General features: G+C 31.4%; 1 protein-coding gene across 1 annotated transcript in view; it reads right to left on the bottom strand.

The window, feature by feature from the left end:
- Nucleotides 1-2,682: 2,682 nt before the first annotated feature.
- The window catches only part of LOC139497714 (uncharacterized), a 33,128-nt gene continuing 14,082 nt past the window's right edge, over nucleotides 2,683-21,728 (bottom strand). The window contains exons 3-5 of the mRNA XM_071285950.1: nucleotides 9,855-10,308; nucleotides 7,811-7,930; nucleotides 2,683-4,993 (exon numbers count right to left, since the gene is read on the bottom strand). Coding sequence (XP_071142051.1) covers nucleotides 3,399-4,993; nucleotides 7,811-7,930; nucleotides 9,855-10,308 — 2,169 coding nt within the window. The 3' untranslated portion in view covers nucleotides 2,683-3,398. The remainder of the gene's footprint in view (nucleotides 4,994-7,810; nucleotides 7,931-9,854; nucleotides 10,309-21,728) is intronic.

Raw genomic sequence — 21,728 nt, forward strand, 5'->3', positions numbered from 1 at the left:
AAAATTTCAGAAATAAAGTAATAATTTAATCTTCAAAATACTTAAACCCAAATTAATTAATATAATTATATAACACTTATACTAAAATTCTGTACTACTCCTACCTCCTGCCTACTTTGCCTACTTCAGAATTCAATTTTCACCACTATATCTTTTTATACTGGAAACAGTCCCAAGTTATGTTTCTATGAAACGAAACATAAAGCTCATAACTGGGAACCAGAACGTAAACAATTCAAGATATCTTTGAATATTATGGTTGGAGAAACAGCTGTATGATTCAAGGTAGTTTTATCAGTCTGATCCCTTTTTTTTTCTAAATTACATTGATTTGCTTTGAGAAAGTTGTAATCAGCTATTAAAGAGTAATTAGATTTCATCAATTTATTACAATTTCCATTTCATTTTACATATATTCAAACAAATATGCAGTTTCATAAAACATATAATGCTTCAAATAGCAACATTTAAAAAAAATTATGTATAAACACCAATGCAAGAAGTACCTGCTATATAAATTTACAAACAATGTTAAACTATACAAATAGGTCTATTCAATCAAGTGTATTGATGTTTATGTTTGCTGTTTACAGTTTCTACATATTCTGGTTTTATTATAGTATTCTCTAGATAATAGCTAAAAACTATAGTTTATAAAGCTAGAAAAAAATAGTCAAAAATATACATGTAAATTTAAATGGATAAGAAGTAGTTGAATATTTACATTCTGGGCATTTTTACCCCTCTCCGATTTTCTCTATCATAAATGTTGTAAAGTGCTAAATGTGAACAAACAGCAGTTGGTCCCTTAATTTGCACAACAAATTTCTTTAATTTACAATTTCACATTTCAATAACTTATAATCATAATTTTAAGTTTTCTGTACATATTACAACATGTACTTTACAACTTGTAATTCAGTAAAATCCCAATTTATCAAGGGATAAATTCAAATTCCATTTCCAAATAGTAACATTTTAATTCTGATTCTTACTGAAAATTCAGTACAAATCAGTATTTCAATATCTACTTGTATAAATTTTGGACATCTAGATTAGTAACAGGAGGATCCTGGATTGTACAAGATTATTCATACAAAATTTCAATCCTGGTATCTATGATGAGTTTTTTTTACTTCAAATATCAAAATTAGAACAATATTTAGATTAACTTCATAATATGACAATGTAATTAACACAAAATTATAATCAGTTTAATGAAACAAAAAACAAAACAGGCAAGGCTTAGATTTTTTGGGAAATCTCAGCCGCCACATGTTCTTAAAATCCTACAATCTTTACTAAAAGTTCAGATTTTTAATGATTTTATAATACTTAAAAGTGTAATTCCAATGATTTGATCACATTATATACATGTTATTGATAAAAATAAATTTTTACATGTTGTAAGCAATTATTTACAAGTGTATCAGGAGTCATTATTTAACAAATTAACTGACACAAATAAACAAAAAAAACAATCCTGATGTCATTTGATTGAAGGGAAAAGTACTAAGCAAATTAAATAGAGACAATGTCATCTATAATTTGGATAATGATCACACTACTAGCAATGCCACTCATTTTATTATAATTTTTTGTATTAAGGCCAATTAAAATTAATTGATAGATTTTCATCCCCGCCCGCCCGTCTGAAAATGTCCCGCCCCGATTTTTTTTATTTTGAAAAATTTACGATTTCCGGATTTTGTTCATTTCTGTTACCGGTAACTGTCAATAGTTTCGTTTCATTCGAACTTCCTGTTTATAAAATTTCGGTTTTCATATTTCTTGTTTCGAGTACTTTAAAACGATTATGTTGACAAAATCTGCTGCTCAATGATGACAGTATCATCTACGGAGAATATAGAAAGATTACCAGAAGGGCATGAAATATTCGGGTTATGAGTATTAAATACGCTGTGTCCAACACAAATCGCAGTATGTCACAAATTGGAAATTTCTTTCATCAGAAAATTGTGGATTTATTTAATAATACATTGACTTTGTGTAAGCAAATTTGGGCTGTGAATGATTTCCAAAGTGCAAGAATCGTGGAACAAATTGGTAGAAAAAAAAAGAGTTCAAAAAGTCGGCAAACATACACATTGTGTACTAGAAAACCCTTAGATTTACCTATGGTTGTTGTTTTTGTTTAAAAACACAAAATACCATTTACAATGTAATTATATTTGCGTCACTTCTTGCATAACTTGAGAATCTTAAAAGCGCCAACTTTACTATTCCTGGCAACACTTGTTTGAGTGTTAATTTTATTCATAATACTTGTGCTGCATGCCATTGCATTTGCATAGGTTTATGGGGACTACAAACCATCGCTTAGAGAGCAAAATAAATTTGGAGTTGGTAGTCAAATGAATAGAGAATTTCTCCATGGTTTTACTGTTTGCTGAAAATATGTTTCTAAAGTAGCAATTGCATGTAGAACAGTCCGAGTTAGAGATGTTTATTCAAGAATTATGTATGATTCTTTATACATGTTTAAACATTTACATGATATAAGCTAAATTTTGTAATTATAACACTTGCATATATATGAAGTTCACGCCACAAGAAGGTTTCAAATTGAATAAAATTTAAAAAATAAAATCCTCCCACCCGCCCCATTTTTTTCAAAACTTTGGATGAAAATCTACTAATTAATTTTAGTTGGCCTAACTAAATAGCAAAATGTTTTAATATCCATATTTAGCAATGAAAACTACTTCTGTTTATGTATCTAAAGTATTTTTCTAGATAACCCTTCATCCAAAGTTAATGACACAGTATGTATAACGTGAACATGTGAAGAGCGTATGACCCAATAGTAGGCGATTAATTTGTGTCATGAAATTTTTTTGAACCTTATTCATAGATCTATTATATATGAACATCATGAACAATTGAACATACCTTTTATTCAATCTTTTGTCAGTTTGTCAGTACATACTATCTCAATGACCCAATTTTTCTATTCATAAAGGAAATATTTTTTTGTGTAAATTATAAAATAAAACTACACTTTATTATATATTTTACACTAATATGGAAAAAACTGAACATTCAGTATTGTTCAGAATTTGCAGTCAATCACATATTAAAAAGACATAAACAATAACACTTGTGTTTCAGCTACCTAAATGAAAAAAAAGTGAGCAGGTTTTCAAATAAATCAAAAATTGAAGATTTGTCACTTGTTTAAACAAGGACAACAGTTTGACTTAAAAGTGGTTGTTAAAAGATGACAGAAAAATCTTAAGGGTAAGTCACTAAAAATTATGATAGGTAGGGTTAGCTGAAACCTAAGTTTTTCTTTCAGGCTTTAATAATGTTTTAAATACTTGAAGTAATAAATCCAGCAAGTTTGAAGTTCCTGTATTCTATTGTGATTTATCAGATCAATGAATAGAGTATACAGCTGAATGTCCAATTGGACTGCAAATCAACAGTTGTCTCTGTGTTGAATCGTATGACATTGTTTTGGGATATTTAATGCTTCGCAAACTTTGGACAACTTCCTTATACTCATTTTGATAGATTGATATAGCAACAATATTGTTATTATCAGCACCAGCAATGAAAAATTTCCCACTATCATCAGATACTATACAGGATGGGGAATTTACTATTCCCCCAACATGAATAACCAAAGCTGATTCTCCAGAATGTAGGTCTACTGAGTAAATGTTATTTTTATCCCTATTTGCATAAAATATTTTGTTGTTCCAACATGAAATGCAGGATATCAGGGTTTCTTCAATATTTATTTCTTTTATCTTTTGGCCTTGTAAATTAAAGATGAAAAAAGAACACATACCAACACAAACAATCAAGTTTTGTTTGTGGAATGCAATTAAACGAAATTTCCCTGTTGGTTTAAACTTAAATGAATTGACCTGCATCTCATTTACTCTCAATACTGATATTGATGTTCGGTGCAAAATAGCTACTTCTGAATTAGAAATTGCTGTAATATCCAATGGTACAGATGGAAGTTCAAAACTTTTTAAAATACCATCAGCAGTTCTTAGTATGAACCTACTACACTTGGAATCAACAAAACACATGATCCCATCTAACATAATGGTACAACCTGTTATGCTGGTTGCTTTGTTTCCTGTAGGTATTTCGAAAACAAAACTTTCATCAACTTGGATATCTTTTACGCGTTGCAGTTTGTTAAGTGAAAAAGGCTCTTGAATCAAAGATAGTTCCCGAGATGGACATTCTCTTAGTTCATAAGAGATTTGAAAATTTAGCTCCCCAACTCTGAGGGGCCTCAATTTTACAATTGGTTCAATCACGTCAATCTCTTTTTCCCTCAAATTTAGAAGTAGTTGATTTTCAAATCTTTGCAGATCCTCTTCTATTTTTGGTAAAGATAAAATAAGTTCTCTGTCTGAGGCATGAAGTCGACGCATTGCTATTTCCTTCTCCTTTTTTTTCACAGAACGATTCAATATGGAGAGTTTATTGTGAAAAGATTGCATTTTATTCCTATGTCTTTCTATGTTTGGTAAAACTTCTTTTTCAAACTTTTCTACCATGTGCATAAGATCTTTCTTACTATCTTCAATTGCGTTTGGAAAAGAGCTTGATTCATCTGAAATCAGCATAATCTCTTTTTCTACATCTGGTAGAAGGTCATTCAAGTATTTGGAAAGGTTGTGAATGCGTTTTTCTATATCTGTAAACTTTGGTGTTAATTTAACACCTTGCGCTACAACTTCCAATTTACTTACAGTACATTTGGCGTGGATTTTCATACAATCTTCACAGAGAAGTAGTTCATGAGTTATGCAAAAATTATCAAAACCTTTTTTATGTTCCTTACATGAATCTGAAGATGATTGTCGACTGATACTATTTTGTGTTCCTTCTTTGATATTTTGATTGCTCTCACAGTTGCTTTCATCGTTTATTGAACACAAATGCAATTTGTCACCATTAAATTTACAAACATCATGCACATGGTTAGCTTGTAGACATCTCTCTAAAAATAAAGCAAATATTCAGTAGTGGTAGATACTTTACTAAAATTGAAACTTGATTGTGTTTCTAGTAATTTGTCTTTCCTTTTCTTTTTTTTATATCTCAAACTGGAGGTTTATGTGTCATATTTATAGTATCTTGAAAGAGGAAGAAACTATAGTAACTTAATATCAGCCAATAAACCATGAATAGAGCAGCAATAATTCAGTTTTTGATGAAATTAAACAAAGTTTTATTTTGAAACCTTTGGACTGCAATGTATACTAATATAACCAGATGCTTCGCAGGGCGCAGCTTTATACGACCGAAGAGGTTGAACCCTGAGAGTTAGGGCAAGTATGGACACAACATTCAAGCTGGATTCAGCTCTAAATTTGGATTGTGATTAAATAGTTAACACAGCATAGGTTTCTGACACAGAATGAATGTGGTCTAATGAACTTATAATATTTTTTTTGCCTTTGAGAAATTCACTATGCTGTTGAATATTAATCCTCTCAAAAAAATGTTTGTAGAAATTTTCTTTTTATTTATGAAATCTGAAATGAGAAAAATTTAACCCCCACCCCCATTTTTTTCACATCCCCCTTTACCTTTTTCCAAAACTGATCTCAATTCAAATTTTTAATGGAGTTTGCAACAATAACTACTCATTTAAATACATCATAAAATATTAAAATGTAAAATAAAGTGCTTGTTATCACTGAATGGTAAAGATTGTTTTAATTTATCAGCTGGTAGTAAAAGTGAATATACATTGTATAATGTATAAAACAATGATTTAAGTTGATTCAACTACTATTCTGGACAAAGAAAGATAACTCCAATTGAAATATCATTTATATATATTGTATAAAACACTGATTTAAGTTGATTCAACTAGTATTCTGGACAAAGAAAGATAACTCCAATTGAAATTGCAATTAGATATTTCTTGCTATTGTGCAATACTGTGCAATTGAAAATATTTGCTATTGCACAATACTGTGCAATTGAAGATTTCTTGCCATTGAGCAATACTGTGCAATTGAAAATTTCTTGCTATTGCACAATACTGTGCAATTGAAGATTTCTTGCTATTGCTGAATACTGTGCAATTGAAAATTTCTTGCTATTGCACAACACTTAATATAATAATTTTGGTTCCTGATTTGAACCAACTTGAAAACTGGGCCCATAATCAAAAATCTAAGTACATGTTTAGATTCAGCATATCAAAAAAGCCCAAGAATTCAATTTTTGTTAAAATCAAACTTAGTTTAATTTTGGACCCTTTGGACTTTCATGTAGACCAATTTGAAAACGGGACCAAAAATTAAGAATCTACATACACAGTTAGATTTGGCATATCAAAGAACCCCAATTATTCAATTTTGATGAAATTAAACAAAGTTTAATTTTGGACCCCAATTTGGACTAATTTGAAAACTGGGCTAATAATCAAAAATCTGAGTACATTTTTAGATTCAGCATATCAAAGAACCCCAAGGATTCAATTTTTGTTAAAATCAAACTAAGTTTAATTTTGGACCCTTTGGACCTTAATGTAGACCAATTTGAAAACGGGACCAAAAATTAAGAATCTACAAACACAGTTAGATTCGGCATATCAGAGAACCCAAATTATTCAATTTTTGACGAAATCAAACAAAGTTCAATTTTGGACCCTTTGGGCCCCTTATTCCTAAACTGTTGGGACCAAAACTCCTTAAATCAATCCCAACCTTCCCTTTGGGGTCATAAACCTTGTGTCAAAATTTCATAGATTTCTATTTATCTAAACTAAAGTTATGGTGCGAAAACCAAGAAAATGCCTATTTGGGCCCTTTTTGGCCCCTAATTCCTAAAATATTGGGACCAAAACTCCAAAAATCAATCCCAACCTTCCTTTTGTGGTCAGAAACCTTGTGTTAAATTTCATAGATTTCTATTCACTTTTACTAAAGTTATAGTGCGAAAACTAAAAGTATTCGGACGACGACGACGACGACGTCAAGTGATAGCAATATACGACAAAAAATTAAAATTTTTACGGTCTTATAAAAATCGAGTATTGACAAATATGCACTTTTTAGGTCAATTCAATGACTCATAAAATAGAGTAGATTAACAATTTTTGTCATGCAGACTTAATTAAAGATCTTATTTCCTTATCATCATGATCATTTTGAATGTTGACATTTACTGTGTATTAAAATCTGAAAAATACTGCAAAAGTTTTATTTCAAAAGTTCAACTTGTCAAATATTGATAAAATTAAACATCCAGCCTTTCTGATATTGTTTTAATACATCTGACCCTCTTATTTTATGAATTTTGTAATTTATATTGTTTCATAGATCAAATTTATTCGTTCAGTGTACGTTGTTCACTTGTTTATGTTAATATGTTTTTTGATTGAGTTCAGCCATTTTAATTAATACTTTATAGTGTGTCTTTCTTTGATGTGATGTTACTCTATGATTTCACGCTAAGGTGAAGGTTGGCGACTATAAAAATGTTTAAACCTGCTGAATTTGTTTGCACTTGTATTAAGTTAGGAACCTGATGTTCATTGGTTGTCGTTTGTTGGTGTGGTTCATAAATGGTTTTTGTTTCTCCCTTTAATATTGATTAAACCCTGTTTGAATGGTTTTACAATAGTCATTTTAGGGTGCTTTATAGCTTGTTGTTCAGTGTGATCCAAGGCTCTGTGTTGAAGGATGTACTTTGACCTATAATGATTAATTATTACATATTGTGACTTGGATGGAGAGTTGTCTTATTGGCACTCATAACACATCTTCTTATATCTGATTCTGATTTTATTACATCTTACCATCATTTTGCTTTTCTTGTAGTTTGTCTTTGCTGTCTTTTTTTAAAGATCTACTTTTGGCAGCTGTTGTGTGGGGTTTATCTTTAACAGTGGAGTCAGCGTTAGAGTTGTTTTCTGTTCCTACAATAGATTTACATGTACTTGTCAATGAAACAGCAATCCAAGGCAAACAAGTTGAACTTTGATCTTTTGTTATCTTATGGTACATGGCTGTATGAAGTGTTCCATATACAGGAAGTTGAAGAGCAATGGTTGTTGATAATAATAACATACAGTAAAACATGCTCAAATGATTGTATATATATTGAAAATTTCTTGCTATTGCGCAATATTATGCAATTAGATATATCTTGCTATTGCGCAATACTGTGCAATTGAAGATTTCTTGCTATTGCACAATACTGTTCACTTATATTCACTATTCACTTATAATAAAGGTATACTGCGAAAACCAAAAGTCTTCGGACACCGCTGATGACGGACGACCACGCCAACGTGATACCAATATACGACCAAAAAATTTTCAATTTTTGAGGTTGTATAAAAACTAAACTATAACCACTGAACCATGAAAATGAGGTCAAGGACACTAGACATGTGACTGACAGAAACTTCATAACATGAGGCATCTATATACTAAGTATGAAGCATCCAGGTCTTCCACCTTTTAAAATATGAAGCTTTTAAGAAGTTAGCTAACGCCACCACTGCATCACTATCCCTATGTAAAGCTGTCTGCGACTTTTGTTGCAGGCTTGTTAAAAATGTGTGAAAATTTCATAAATTGTGTTTAAGAATACATGCATATTATAAGAAATTCTGTAAACAAAAGGTAGGAAAGAAAGCATCTTAAAAATGTATCAAATGATAAATAGCAAGTTCATGCATAGCAATAATTATGTATTACTGTGGATTCAATATTATTAGTTGGTAACCAGTTTTTGTGGATTTCCTGGGTATAGTTGAACCACAAAATTATGTGTCCAACACATTACACATTTTCCTCAGGCTTGTATGTAGAATTTGGTTAAACCAAATTTAAAATCCATGAACATGCTAATTTTACTAAATCCACAAAAATTGGTACCCTGGATCCACAGCAGAAAATATTTATACAATTTGTTAGGTACACAATAAGTAGAAAGTTTACGAGTCACAAATCTGAAAGCCCATCACTTGATATAGTGCTGAAATTAAGACTGATAACAATTTTTTTTGCAGTTTCTGAGAAAAATGCTTCAAATCTCAGATGAGTAAATAATTAAGATGGTCCCTGGGACTTCATAATCCAGATTATACTGTTTACCTATTGCATGTATTGTTTTATATTCCAATATGCTGCTAGCAAAAACTTTAACCTGAAGCAAGACAGACAGACAAATGAACAGACCAACAAAAGGATGCACAAACCAAAATTAGGGCTGAAGAACGTATACTGGCTTAACTGTGTGCAAAATGACAGCTCAGCTTTGTTTTCAAACTTGGGGTCAGTTTCTTTTAACCACTGGTTTTGGCAAGACAGATGCTCAGGGATGTAGTTTAATGATTTTTTTTATGGGATGAAGTTTTCAGTTTTTAGTCCCAAGAACCAGGGTACTTTGCTTTTCACTGTGTGTGTGATAGTTGATACAAAACAATGTACCTGTTATACATCTTTTAATCTTATGCATGGAAATCTTCCACATGCTAACACAAAGCAAATTTACCTGATTTCATATCATTAGACTGATGCAGAGAAGCTTTCATTTCCTCATGGAAAAATGTTTTGAACAAAATTTTGTTAAGTTGATCGGTAAAGAGCCTTAATGGTTTGTTATGCATTTCAAATCTTTTTAAAAGATCGCATATTATAATGCATAAATCATCAAATCATTTATCATCAAGTTAAAATGTCCTAGAGTGTTGTAGTTTGTTTCTTGTCAGTCATTTGCGTTCAATATCATCTCCATAAGCTATGTCTGCATAAAATAGTAATGGATATTGAACATTACAATAAAAACACAATAAAGGCTCAGAAATTTAACACTTTAAAAAGTATATTTACCCAATATATCATTTTTAATTGATTTAACTTCCTCTGTAGAAATAGTTTTAGTCAAAATTTCATTCAGTCCATCTGTATACAGCCTTGTAGGTTTATTATGATGATTAAACCGGTTTAAAAGGTCTCTTAATATATTACATAATTCAATAAAACGTGTGTCTTCGAGTTGAAATATGCCAGAGTGTAGTAGTTCGTTTCTTGTCATTCTTATGCGCTCAATATCATCTCCAATAGCTATGTCTGTATTCTGCATAGTTTGCCATGATCCGCCCCATGAATTACTTGGAATGTGTTTATTTAATTTCCTGTGCTCCTGGTACAAGTATGTAATATCACAATCGCTTCTTGGACCTAGATGTGGTTTATCAGGTTTTAAGAGGTCATATAAAGCATCAGCAAGTATATTCCATACAATCATTCCCATCTTTGTAAAATTGAAATCCTCCTTAGTGAACTGAAAAGAAGTTTAAAATATGAGTACCGGTGATGTAAAATACATTGGCCATTTTGACATTTTTATACTTGTATAATAGTTTGTAGAAATTATTGTCGTAAACATTTTACTTAATCAGAGAGACAGCAAACCAGATTTTCCTGCAGAAGTCAAGCCCTGAACAGTTGAGCAAGTATGGACACAACATTTAAGCTTAAAAAAGCTCAGAATTTGGATTGTGATTGAATATTTGATACAGCATGGGTTTGTCACACAAAATAAATGTGGTCAAAAAACTAAAAAATTTGATATTGAACATTTTTCTATTATGGTTCAATATCCAAAATCTAAGTACATTGCTAGAATAAGCTTATCAAAGAACCCCAAAAATTCAATTTTTGATGAAATATTTCCAAGTTAAACCATTTCTGTTCAAATGGAAATAACCCAAACTTTATATTCATGAACTAATAATGTAAATCTAAAATTAAATAGGATTTAACCATGGACTCTAAAATTAGATAAGATGTAAAGAGATATGATGTTATATTTCTTTTTAAATTATAATCAAATACATTGTACAAATAATAGTTTTCTAATAAAATCTGCCACTCAAATCATTATTGGGTGATTGCATTGAAAATTAACAGATATGTCTGTTATCTTATCACTTAGTGTATAAATCAAAATCAAACATTATGTATATATATATATATATATAGTTGATAGTTCCCAATATTTGTTTCTTCATTTGTAACATAAGCAACTTATTGTATCTTAATTTCAACTTTTTAATTTATAAATAATAGATTATTATCTAATGAATTTTCAAATTTGGAACCCCAAACAGGATCAAGTAATAAACAGCTGCGCCATGAGCGCATGATACGCCCGACGTCTTGTGTGGAAGTTTTATGCAATAATCATAAATAGTTTCTGAGAAAGTTTTAAGCAATTACCATATATTGTTTTTGAGACACAGCGGGGACATCTGAAATCCCCAACCCTGTTTTTTTTTTTTTTACAAAAAACTAAATTTCACTAAAATAAAATTTTGAATCAAAACCAAAAAGTATACAGATCTTTAGATTAATATAACAAAGAAGTGTGTAAAGTTTTAAGCAATAATCAAAAATTATTTTTTGAGATACGGCGCGACATGTAAAAAAAAACCTCCCCTGTTTAACAAAATACTCAATAACTCCAAAATAAAGTTTTGAATCACCACTAAAAAGTATACAGATCTTTAGATTAATATAACAAAGAAGTGTGTAAAGTTTTAAGCAATAATCATAAATCAATTTTGAGATATGGTGCGACATGTAAAAAAACCCTCCCCCTTTTTTACAAAATACTCAATAACTCAAAAATAAAATTTTGAATCATCACCAAAAAGTATACAGATATTAAGATTAATATAACTAAGAAGTGTTTAAAGTTTAAAGCCGTAATTAAGAATCGTTTTTGAGATACGGTGCGACATGTGAAAAAAACACACCCCTGTTTTGGTTACAAAGTGCCGTAACTCAAAAAGTTTTTATCTTATTTTCACCAAAAAGTATACAGATCATTTGACCATCATAAGAAACAACTATGTTAAGTTTCATGAAATTTGGATAAGTCGTTCTCAAGTTACGGTGCGACATAAGTTTTTAACACAGAATGAATGTGGTCTAATGAACTTAAAATTTTTGTTTTGCCTTTGAGCAATTCACTATGCTGTTGAATATTAATCCTCTCAAAAAACTGTTTGAAGAAATTTTCTTTTTATTTATGAAATCTGAAATGAGAAAAATTGACCCCCCCAATTTTTTTTTCACATCCCCCTTTCCTTTATTCCAAAACCGATCTCAATTCAAATTTCTAATGGAGTTTGCAACTACTCATTTAAATACATCATAAAATATTAAAATGTAAAAAAAGTGCTTATTATCACTGAATGGTTAAGATTGTTTTAATTTATCAGTTGGTAGTAAAAGTGAATATACATTGTGTATTGTATAAAACAATGATTTAAGTTGATTCAACTACTATTCTGGACAAAGAAAGATAACTCCAATTGAAAATTTCTTGCTATTCCACAAAATTGTGCAATAAGATATTTCTTGCTATTGTGCAATACTGTGCAATTGAAAATATTTGCTATTGCATGATACTGTGCAATTGAAGATTTCTTGCTAATGCGCAATACTGTGCAATTGAAAATTTCTTGCTATTGCACAATGCTGTGCAATTGAAGATTTCCTGCTATTGCTGAATACTGTGCAGTTGAAAATTTCTTGCTAATGCACAATACTTAATATAATAATTCTAGATCCTGATTTGAACCAACTTGAAAACTGGGCCCATAATCAAAAATCAAAGTACATGTTTAGATTCAGCATATCAAAAAAGCCCAGGGATTCAATTTTTGTTAAAATCAAACTTAGTTTAATTTTGGACCCTTTGGACTTTAATGTAAACCAATTAGAAAACATGACCAAAAATTAAGAATCTACTTACACAGTTAGATTTGGCATATCAAAGAACCCCAATTATTCAATTTTTGATGAAATCAAACAAAGTTTAATTTTGGACCCGGATTTGGACCAACTTGAAAACTGGGCCAATAATCAAAAATCTAAGTACATTTTTAGATTCAACATATTAAAGAACCCCAAGGATTCAATTTTTGTTAAAATCAAACTAAGTTTAATTTTGGACCCTTTGGACCTTAATGTAGACCAATTTGAAAACGGGACCAAAAATTAAGAATCTACATACACAGTTAGATTTAGCATATCAAAGAACCCCAATTATTCAATTTTTGATGAAATCAAACAAAGTTCAATTTTGGACCCTTTGGGCCCCTTATTCCTAAACTGTTGGGACCAAAACTCCAAAAATCAAACCCAACCTTCCTTTTATGGTCATAAACCTTGTGTTTAAATTTCATAGATTTCTATTTACTTATACTTAAGTTATGGTGCAAAAACCAAGAATAATGCTTTTTTGGGCCCCTTTTTGGCCCCTAATTCCTAAACTGTTGGGACCTAAGCTCCCAAAATCAATCCCAACCTTCCTTTTGTGGTCATAAACCTTGTGTTTAAATTTCACTGATTTCTATTTACTTATACTAAAGTTATAGTGCGAAAACAAAGAATAATGCTTATTTGGGCCCTTTTTTGGCCCCTAATTCCTAAACTGTTGGAACCAAAACTCCCAAAATCAATTTTAACCTTGCTTTTGTGGTCATAAACCTTGTGTCAAAATTTCATAGATTTCTATTTACTTAAACTAAAGTTATAGTGCGAAAACCAAGAAAATGCTTTTTTGGGCCCTTTTTGGCCCCAAATTCCTAAAATGTTGGGACCAAAACTCCCAAAATCAATCCCAACCTTCCTTTATGTGGTCATAAACCTTGTGTCAAAATTTCATCGATTTCTGTTCACTTTTACTAAAGTTAGAGTGCGAAAACTAAAAGTATTCGGACGACAACAACGCAAGACGATGCAGACGACGCCAACGTGATAGCAATATACGATGAAAAATTAAAATTTTTGCGGTCGTATAAAAACCAAGAATAATGCTATTATGGACCCTTTTTGGCCCCTAATTCCTAAACTGTTGGAACCAAAACTCCCAAAATCAATCCCAACCTTCCTTTTGTGGTCATAAACCTTGTGTCAAAATTTCATAGATTTCTGTTGTCTTATACTTAAGTTATTGTGCGAAAACCAAGAAAAATGCTTTATTGGGCCCTTTTTGGCACCTTTTTCCAAAACTGTTGGAACCAAAACTCCCAAAATCAATCCCAACCTTCCTTTTATGGTCCTAAACCTTGTGTTATATTTCATAGATTTCTATTTACTTATACTAAAGTTATGGTGTGAAAACCAAAAGTCTTCGGACGATGACGACAGACAACGACGACGATGCCAACGTCATACCAATATACGACCAAAATTTTTTATTAATTTTTGTGGTCGTTTAATGATTAGTAATGTAATTAATTTCAAAATGTCTAATAATATACATGATATAGCTTATAATCATCACCGTCACAATAATTCTGTCACTCCATTTATAATTGTGAGATAAGACATTTATCATCTGCTTTACCTTAGTCATAATATATGATAACAAGAGAAAACTATTTAAAAATACCACTTTTGGATATTAAAAATGCCGATATTTACTCAAAAAAGAGATATATACTAAAATCTTGAAAATTGAACTTGACCTTCATTTAGTCACAGGTAACAACATATTTTAATTTGAAAAAAATTGTTAAAGTGTTTTCATGTTATTGAGGGGACACTGTTTGGCAGCCGCCCACCCACCCGTCGTACATCCGAAAATTAATAACCGATATTTCCTTCATAAATCTGGTTAAAAATGGATGCAAGAATTAAGTGCTGACTTCAGGTAGATATTATTTCACTTATCAATTCAATTATTTAAAGATTCTCTTTAAATAATACAATAATTTCAGCAAAGAATGGGTAATTTAAATTATTATTTAAAACAAGAATGTGTCCATAGTACACAAATGCCCCACTCGCATTATCATTTTCTATGTTCAGTAGACAGTGAAATTGGGGTCAAAAGTCTAATTTGGCAATTAAATTGGAAAGATCATATCATAGGGAATATATGTGTACTAAGTTTGAAGTTGATTGGACTTCAACTTCATCAAAAACTACCTTGACCAAAAACTTTAACCTGAAACTTGCACTATTATTTTCTATGTTCTGTGGACCGTGAAATTGGGGTCAAAAGTCTAATTTGGCAATTAAATTCATGAAATTAGAAAGATCAAATTATAGGGAACATGTGTACTAAGTTTGAAGTTGATTGGACTTCAACTTCATCAAAAACTACCTTGACCAAAAACTTTAACCTGAAACTTGCACTATTATTTTCTATGTTCTGTGGACAGTGAAATTGGGGTCAAAAGTCTAATTTGGCAATTAAATTAGAAAGATCATATCATAGGGAACATGTGTACTAAGTTTGAAGTTGATTGGACTTCAACTTCATCAAAAACTACCTTGACCAAAAACTTTAACCTGAAACTTGCACTATTATTTTCTATGTTCTGTGGACCGTGAAATTGGGGTCAAAAGTCTAATTTGGTAATTAAATTAGAAAGATCATATCATAGGGAACATGTGTACTAAGTTTGAAGTTGATTGGACTTCAACTTCATCAAAAACTACCTTGACCAGAAACTTTAACCTGAACGAACAGACGGACAGACAGAAGGACGGACGCAGACCAGAAAACATAATGCCCCTCTACTATTGTAGGTGGGGCATTAAAATGCAATTATTGGTAGCATGATCTTTGAGGAACCTTAGTAAAATTCAGCAGCTGGAAAGCAAGCCCTTAGAAACGACTGTTGTTGCTACATTCTTGAGACAACAATGAGACTGATCTTAAAGCACGCTATTCTGAAAATGCGTTAATTTGGCAGAAAATTTTCTTTTTCCTGTTTCTGGTTTGTCATTGGGGTCAGAAATATATATTTCTTTCTATCTTTTAAGCATGTGTCTTATTATTAAAAAAAAAAAAAAAAAATTAGCTGTCTTTTATAAATAACTTTCAACTTATTATACCCTTCAACACTAAGTTACTTTGAGAATTTTCATTTATTTAGGGTATAGGGCCACCCTTAAAAAATTGTTTGTTTGGCATTGCCGACCCACACTATCCGCAGGTGGGTAGGTAGGTAGGGATTTTTTTTTTTTTACATTTAAAAGCTTTATACATGTAAATCATGAAGTCTCTAATCAATGTTGTCTAAAGCATTGCAGCATTGTTGTGTGTACATGCTGGTGGTTTCTTTGAAAGGGGTCAACCGTCAATGTCACATTCTACATCATATGGATAATTATATGTAAGACAGTCAGTTTTATTGGCAGAGTTAACCAAAGTACCCAGAATAAAACACAGAACTGAGACAGGAAACTGAAAATTAACCATATAAAATGTATGACGTGAAAATTGAACTTTTATTGTGGAACTGCCCACTGAACAGAGGCCTGATGTCACATCTTGAAGTTGTGGTCACAGTTTGGTAAAATTACCATAAGTTAAATGGCTCAACCACTACGTCTCCTTGTACAAATGGACAAAGATTTAAAACCTTGATTGTTTGCTTTGGTTTTATAAACATCACTTTCTACACCATATGGGTAATTTCATGGCAGTCAGTTTTAGTGGCGTACTAAACCATAGTACTTGAAGGAAAACGCCAACCTAAGGGAGGAAACTGACTTAAACCTTATCACATATGACATGAAAATCAAACCTTAATTTTGCAACTGCCCAACTAGGGCTCAAACCAATACCTAGAGGCTAGTAAGCATACATGAAATGTGTGATGAACTACCATACAAACACGCCTACTGCCCCTGATAAGTTTTGAGGATAAAGGATCTGTACCAAATTAGTATAGCAAAATATTAAAAATTTGGAAGGTTTGCACAATTAGACATGGTGTTTATACTAATATTATCCAAGTGCAAGGTTTTTCAGGGCTAGGTTTAAAATGTATGATAAATTCAAAATGGAAATATGCAGGACAGATCATTTTTGCAGATAAATAAATTATGGGCTGTAATGCAGAGCTCCAGATAATAAGCTGCGTATTTGCGTGATCACGCAATACAAATAATAAAAAACCCAATGCAATTGCCCATTGCAGGGTTCAATAACCCAATTAATTCAAAGGAAAACCCAATAATATGCCAAAACCATGAGTTCTCAACTCTTTTATTGGCTTCTATTGGCTTCTATTTGCGTTATTTACCCTTATCTGTTTACAGTCGTCGCGTAAACTATTTTTAAGGTCTTTCCTCTCTGCGAGGAAATACCTTATTGTTTTTCTAATGTTTTTTTTTCTTTTTTTTCTTCCAGCATTTTTTTGGCACGCCCTCCTACCGCTTCTATTGGAGTTATCAATACCAAAATTGAATCATCGATAGACCTAAACATGAACTTTTACCAGATGAACTTTTGTAGGATTTCACCATCCCCTTTAGAAGTAATCTCCCTTTTATTGATTTTTTTCAACATGGTCCCCCACAAATGTGTTAAAAGATATCATGACTTTATTTAGACAATATGTAGATCTCATCATGATGTATTACCATATGAGGCTGCATAAGATTTCATCATCCCCTTTGAGAGTTGTATCCCCTTGAAGCAATTTCTTTTATTTGCATTTTTCTCAAAAAGTATTACAGATAGAATTGAATTGAAAATGACAGTATGTATTAGAACAGATGGCAATGTTTATAAACATAAACAATTAATTTGTTACTAACCCTTATATGGAGTTATTTCCCTTTAAAAATTTAAAATAATTTTTCAAAAATTCTATTTCGAGAACCGGAAGTCATAGAGACTTGGAACCTTCACCAATAATCTTAAATTCATATGACCTTTAATATGCACCTAAGGTCAAAGGTCATCGAGTGCAAAAAAAAAATTAAGCTGCAATTTCAAGCTTACATATTAGGAAAACGATAAGACTTTGCTGCATACATACAGCGTATAAAATGTTGTTCTCGACGAGCTCTACATTTTATACTATAAGTCCAAAAATGTCTGACCGTCTTTTCAAAAGTTGCAACGGGATAAGTCTTAAAAGTATAGTATTGTGTGTATATCTTTTTAAAGGTAACAGATATCAACCTACTATAAACTGCAAAGATGATCAGTAATTCAAGACCTTCAATTTGAGGTCAATGTCAGGTCATGACGAAATTTCACATTGACCTTCAAATTATACTATGACCTTGACCTTGTGATATTTGAAAGGTCAAGTGGTCCTGAGTTGAATGGTGGTAGTCCCATGTCTCCACGACTTCCGGTTCTCAAGTTTTGTATTGCATCATATACTTGATGATTAATTGTGACCTTGGTGAACTTTGAAATCCTCCCAATTCTTCTTCTATAATGTTGTGCTTTAATTGTAGATCATTTACCATTTAACAGATTTGAGATATCTATTGTCGTTTTAGAGATAATTCAGTTTGAAATTTTGCGAACAGCGGCAAATATTTCTGAATCAACAACAGTTTACCACTTAAAATGTTTAAGGAAGTGAAGAGGTTAACATAGTTACATGTTTAACCAAATACCAAAAACATTCCATTGAAAAAAATACCCAAAAAAACCAATTTGAAATTTTCAAGTTTTGCATTGACTTTGTGAGTTTCATAAGTTCTATTTATATAGTTGATATTGCATCATTTTTGGCTCTTTGTCAAATGGGGTCATCTTATATATCAAATTGAAGGTCTTACTAAACTCTGCTTAAAAATGAAAATTGTAAACCCCTTTTTCATCCAAGGGGGGGTCATTTAGTGCAAAAATTCAAATTTATCAGATGGTAAGGTTGTCGCATATCAAATGAAAGAACATAAAGAGTACATTTCAAATTTCAAATTGAAATCCCGAAAAAAATGGTTGGTAGGGGTCATTGAGTGCAAAACATAAATTTTCTTTTACGATAGGGTTGTTGTATATCAAATGAAAGGTCATGATGTGAACATTTGATATATCAAATTCCCGACCTCCAAAAATTAGTTGGATAGGGTTATTAAGTGCAAAAATCAAACTTTCTAGAACATGTCGTTGTGGCATATCAATTGAAAGCTCATCTACTCTATATTACATATATCATACTTCCGATCTCAAAAATGTAGGCGGATGAGGTCATTAAGTGTAAAAAGTGAAATGTTTGAGAAGGTTTGCTTGTCGTATAACAAACGAAAGTTCGTACAAAGAACATAACGAAAACATTACTTTTACAGGAAAGACCTTTCAATTGTTTTACAAACAATTGAGATACTAGTTATAATATTTATAATTGGAAATTTCCTTTCGTTCTAAAAATAGATCCCTGCATCAAGTAGCTGAAATGGGTCCCTGTTAGAGTTTTCCGTTGCTCAAAGGGTACACGTGTTTTTGAATACATTTCGATCTTCTCGGCGTTTATCCAATTCGCATTGCTCGGGATTTATCATAACATACATTGAATTATAACGAAAGTGAATGTCCGGTAAAATTATTGAATAGAAGCATGTTTTCTGCTTCTTTTGAAAAGCTGAGGAAAAGTTATGATGATAACAAGACTCAGCCAGTGTTTTTAGGAAGTGTCCATCGAACACACGGGCGTGTGTGCGTACCTTAACGAGAACATTGCTAATAAACACAGGCAGGGTTTCCTCAAAAACGAAATCAGATGGAAAAAGTGAAAGGCCAAATCAATTATGACATGATAAAGCATCAGAAACCAAAAGTTCTAATAAAAGACAACTAAACCCAGATTTATGAAAATTGGAATAAAACAAAACCGTTCAAGTATAATTAGAGTTTATATACTATTTTTTTTTCATTTTACTGTTAATTAATGAATACACATACATGCAGAATTTATTAAATAAAGGTATAAGACGAGTGCCTGTGAATACACCTATCCGTTTTTTTACAGTTTATATGAGAAAATACAAAATTGGCAGAAGGTTTGAAACGGAACACAAATTAAACCTCCAATTGCTCCTCAGTGAATAAACCAAATAAAACAGCTATCAAATAACCCTAACCCTAAACCAAATAAAACAGCTAAACAAAGAAAGAAACATATTTAAGATGGAAAAATCTGGGGTTGCTATTGCCTAAATATTCAATATTGTGTTGATGAGAAACCCAATACATTAAGGAGCTTGGTGGTGAAAAACCCAATTTGATATTAACATGAGGGGTGAATTGGAATTGATCATGCAATTAAAAAACTTTTTCACCCAATTATATTTGAAAATGGTGGGTTAAAAACCCAATTTGTGAATTCTTATCTGGAGCTCTGCCAGTAATGCTTGTTTGATTAACAGAAATCTGGACATGCATTACATTAATTAATGAGCCCTTAAAATTGTGGAAGAGGGGATTGTATTCATCACTAGTCTACTAGATACAATTATAAATATGTTTCTGTCAGTTATCTTTTATGTTTTAAGAGTTATCTTATTCATGTTAAGAAGAAAGGCAAGAAAAGGGGGAAGTACTTCAATTGACACAATATGCTAGTCTTTAAACTATGTATGTTTTGTACCAGGCTAGCATCTACTGGTACAAAACTACTATAAACCTGTAAATCTGGGACCATTTTGGGACATTTTGGTCTTTAAGCTTTGGTGCCATAATTATCTTGAATGCATCATTGTGGTTCTGACTATAGTAGATACTTTGTTCTCTGGTTCAAGGGAAAATTTGTCAATGATAAATTTCAAATATTTAATAAGTTCAACAAATGTAAGAGTCACGCATATTTGTTCTTAGTCTAAATAATTATGACGTCTTGAAAGGCTATTATTTATAGAATAACTAATCGAAGAATTCAAATAGAGAAAAATATTCAACGAGTGACCGAACAACACATTAATTCACGAATGCGCGACGCGCATGAGTTAATTATCAGTGTTGTTCGGTCACGAGTTGAATATTTTTCGATATTTGAATTCTTTGATTAGTTATTCTTTTTATTACATTGGCAAATGGCTCTTTTTTATGAAATTAATGTAGAAAATGTAAGGAACTATATGTTTTTCCTACGCATGTTTTGATCCGACGTTATCGACGTCTTGACAACGCCTATTGTTGTATGACGTCAGAGAGTGAAATAACCACGTTTATTTCACATGTGAAATTATCGGTTTTTATTTGACTGGGAAATCATTGTAATTCATTGCAACCAATGTAATAAATTTTTTTCTTTGACGCCTTACTTCGACGTCAAAGAAAAAAATATAATAGCCTTTCAAGACGTCATAATTATTTGGACTAATTTGTTCTGTGATGTCCCACTCCCGGTGAAAAACTTCTCTCATGAAACGACAAAGTCAAGCAGAAATCATCTGTTTCTGCTTTACAAAAGATAAAATTTGAGTCCTCTGCAAGATCTCTAGAACGTTTCTTTCAAAGAATAGTTGAAAATTTGATTTTTGATAAAATCCATCTCCCTTAACCGATGAATTGCAGCATATTGACATGCTTTCCCCTGCCGGCCTCTATAGGGAAAACGGTAGTATTACATTTTCCTGGCATTAGGTTGGCCTTTTGTGTACCCAAGACAGGTGAAGGAAGTCAACTTAGGAGTGCCGTGATTGGATGTAAGGGTACAATATATTTTTTTATTTATCTATGAATAACTGCAGTGTTTATATTTACAATATAAATTTTAAAACCTATTGAAATATTTTCTAGAGAATTATTCGAAAAGGCTTTCAAAATTTTATAAATTTGGTGCAAAATGACGGTGGGCATGGATAACATAAACATTAGCTCCGTTGGAAATTGGTCGTGATACTATTTGGCTTCAATTTTTAAAATAGAGTAATAAAGTACTAACACCACACATAACTGTTTTATCCAGGTTTTTATTATAAAAA

The sequence above is a fragment of the Mytilus edulis genome, chromosome 12, assembly GCF_963676685.1.
Source record: "Mytilus edulis chromosome 12, xbMytEdul2.2, whole genome shotgun sequence".
In the NCBI taxonomy this organism is placed as follows: Eukaryota; Metazoa; Mollusca; class Bivalvia; order Mytilida; family Mytilidae; genus Mytilus; species Mytilus edulis.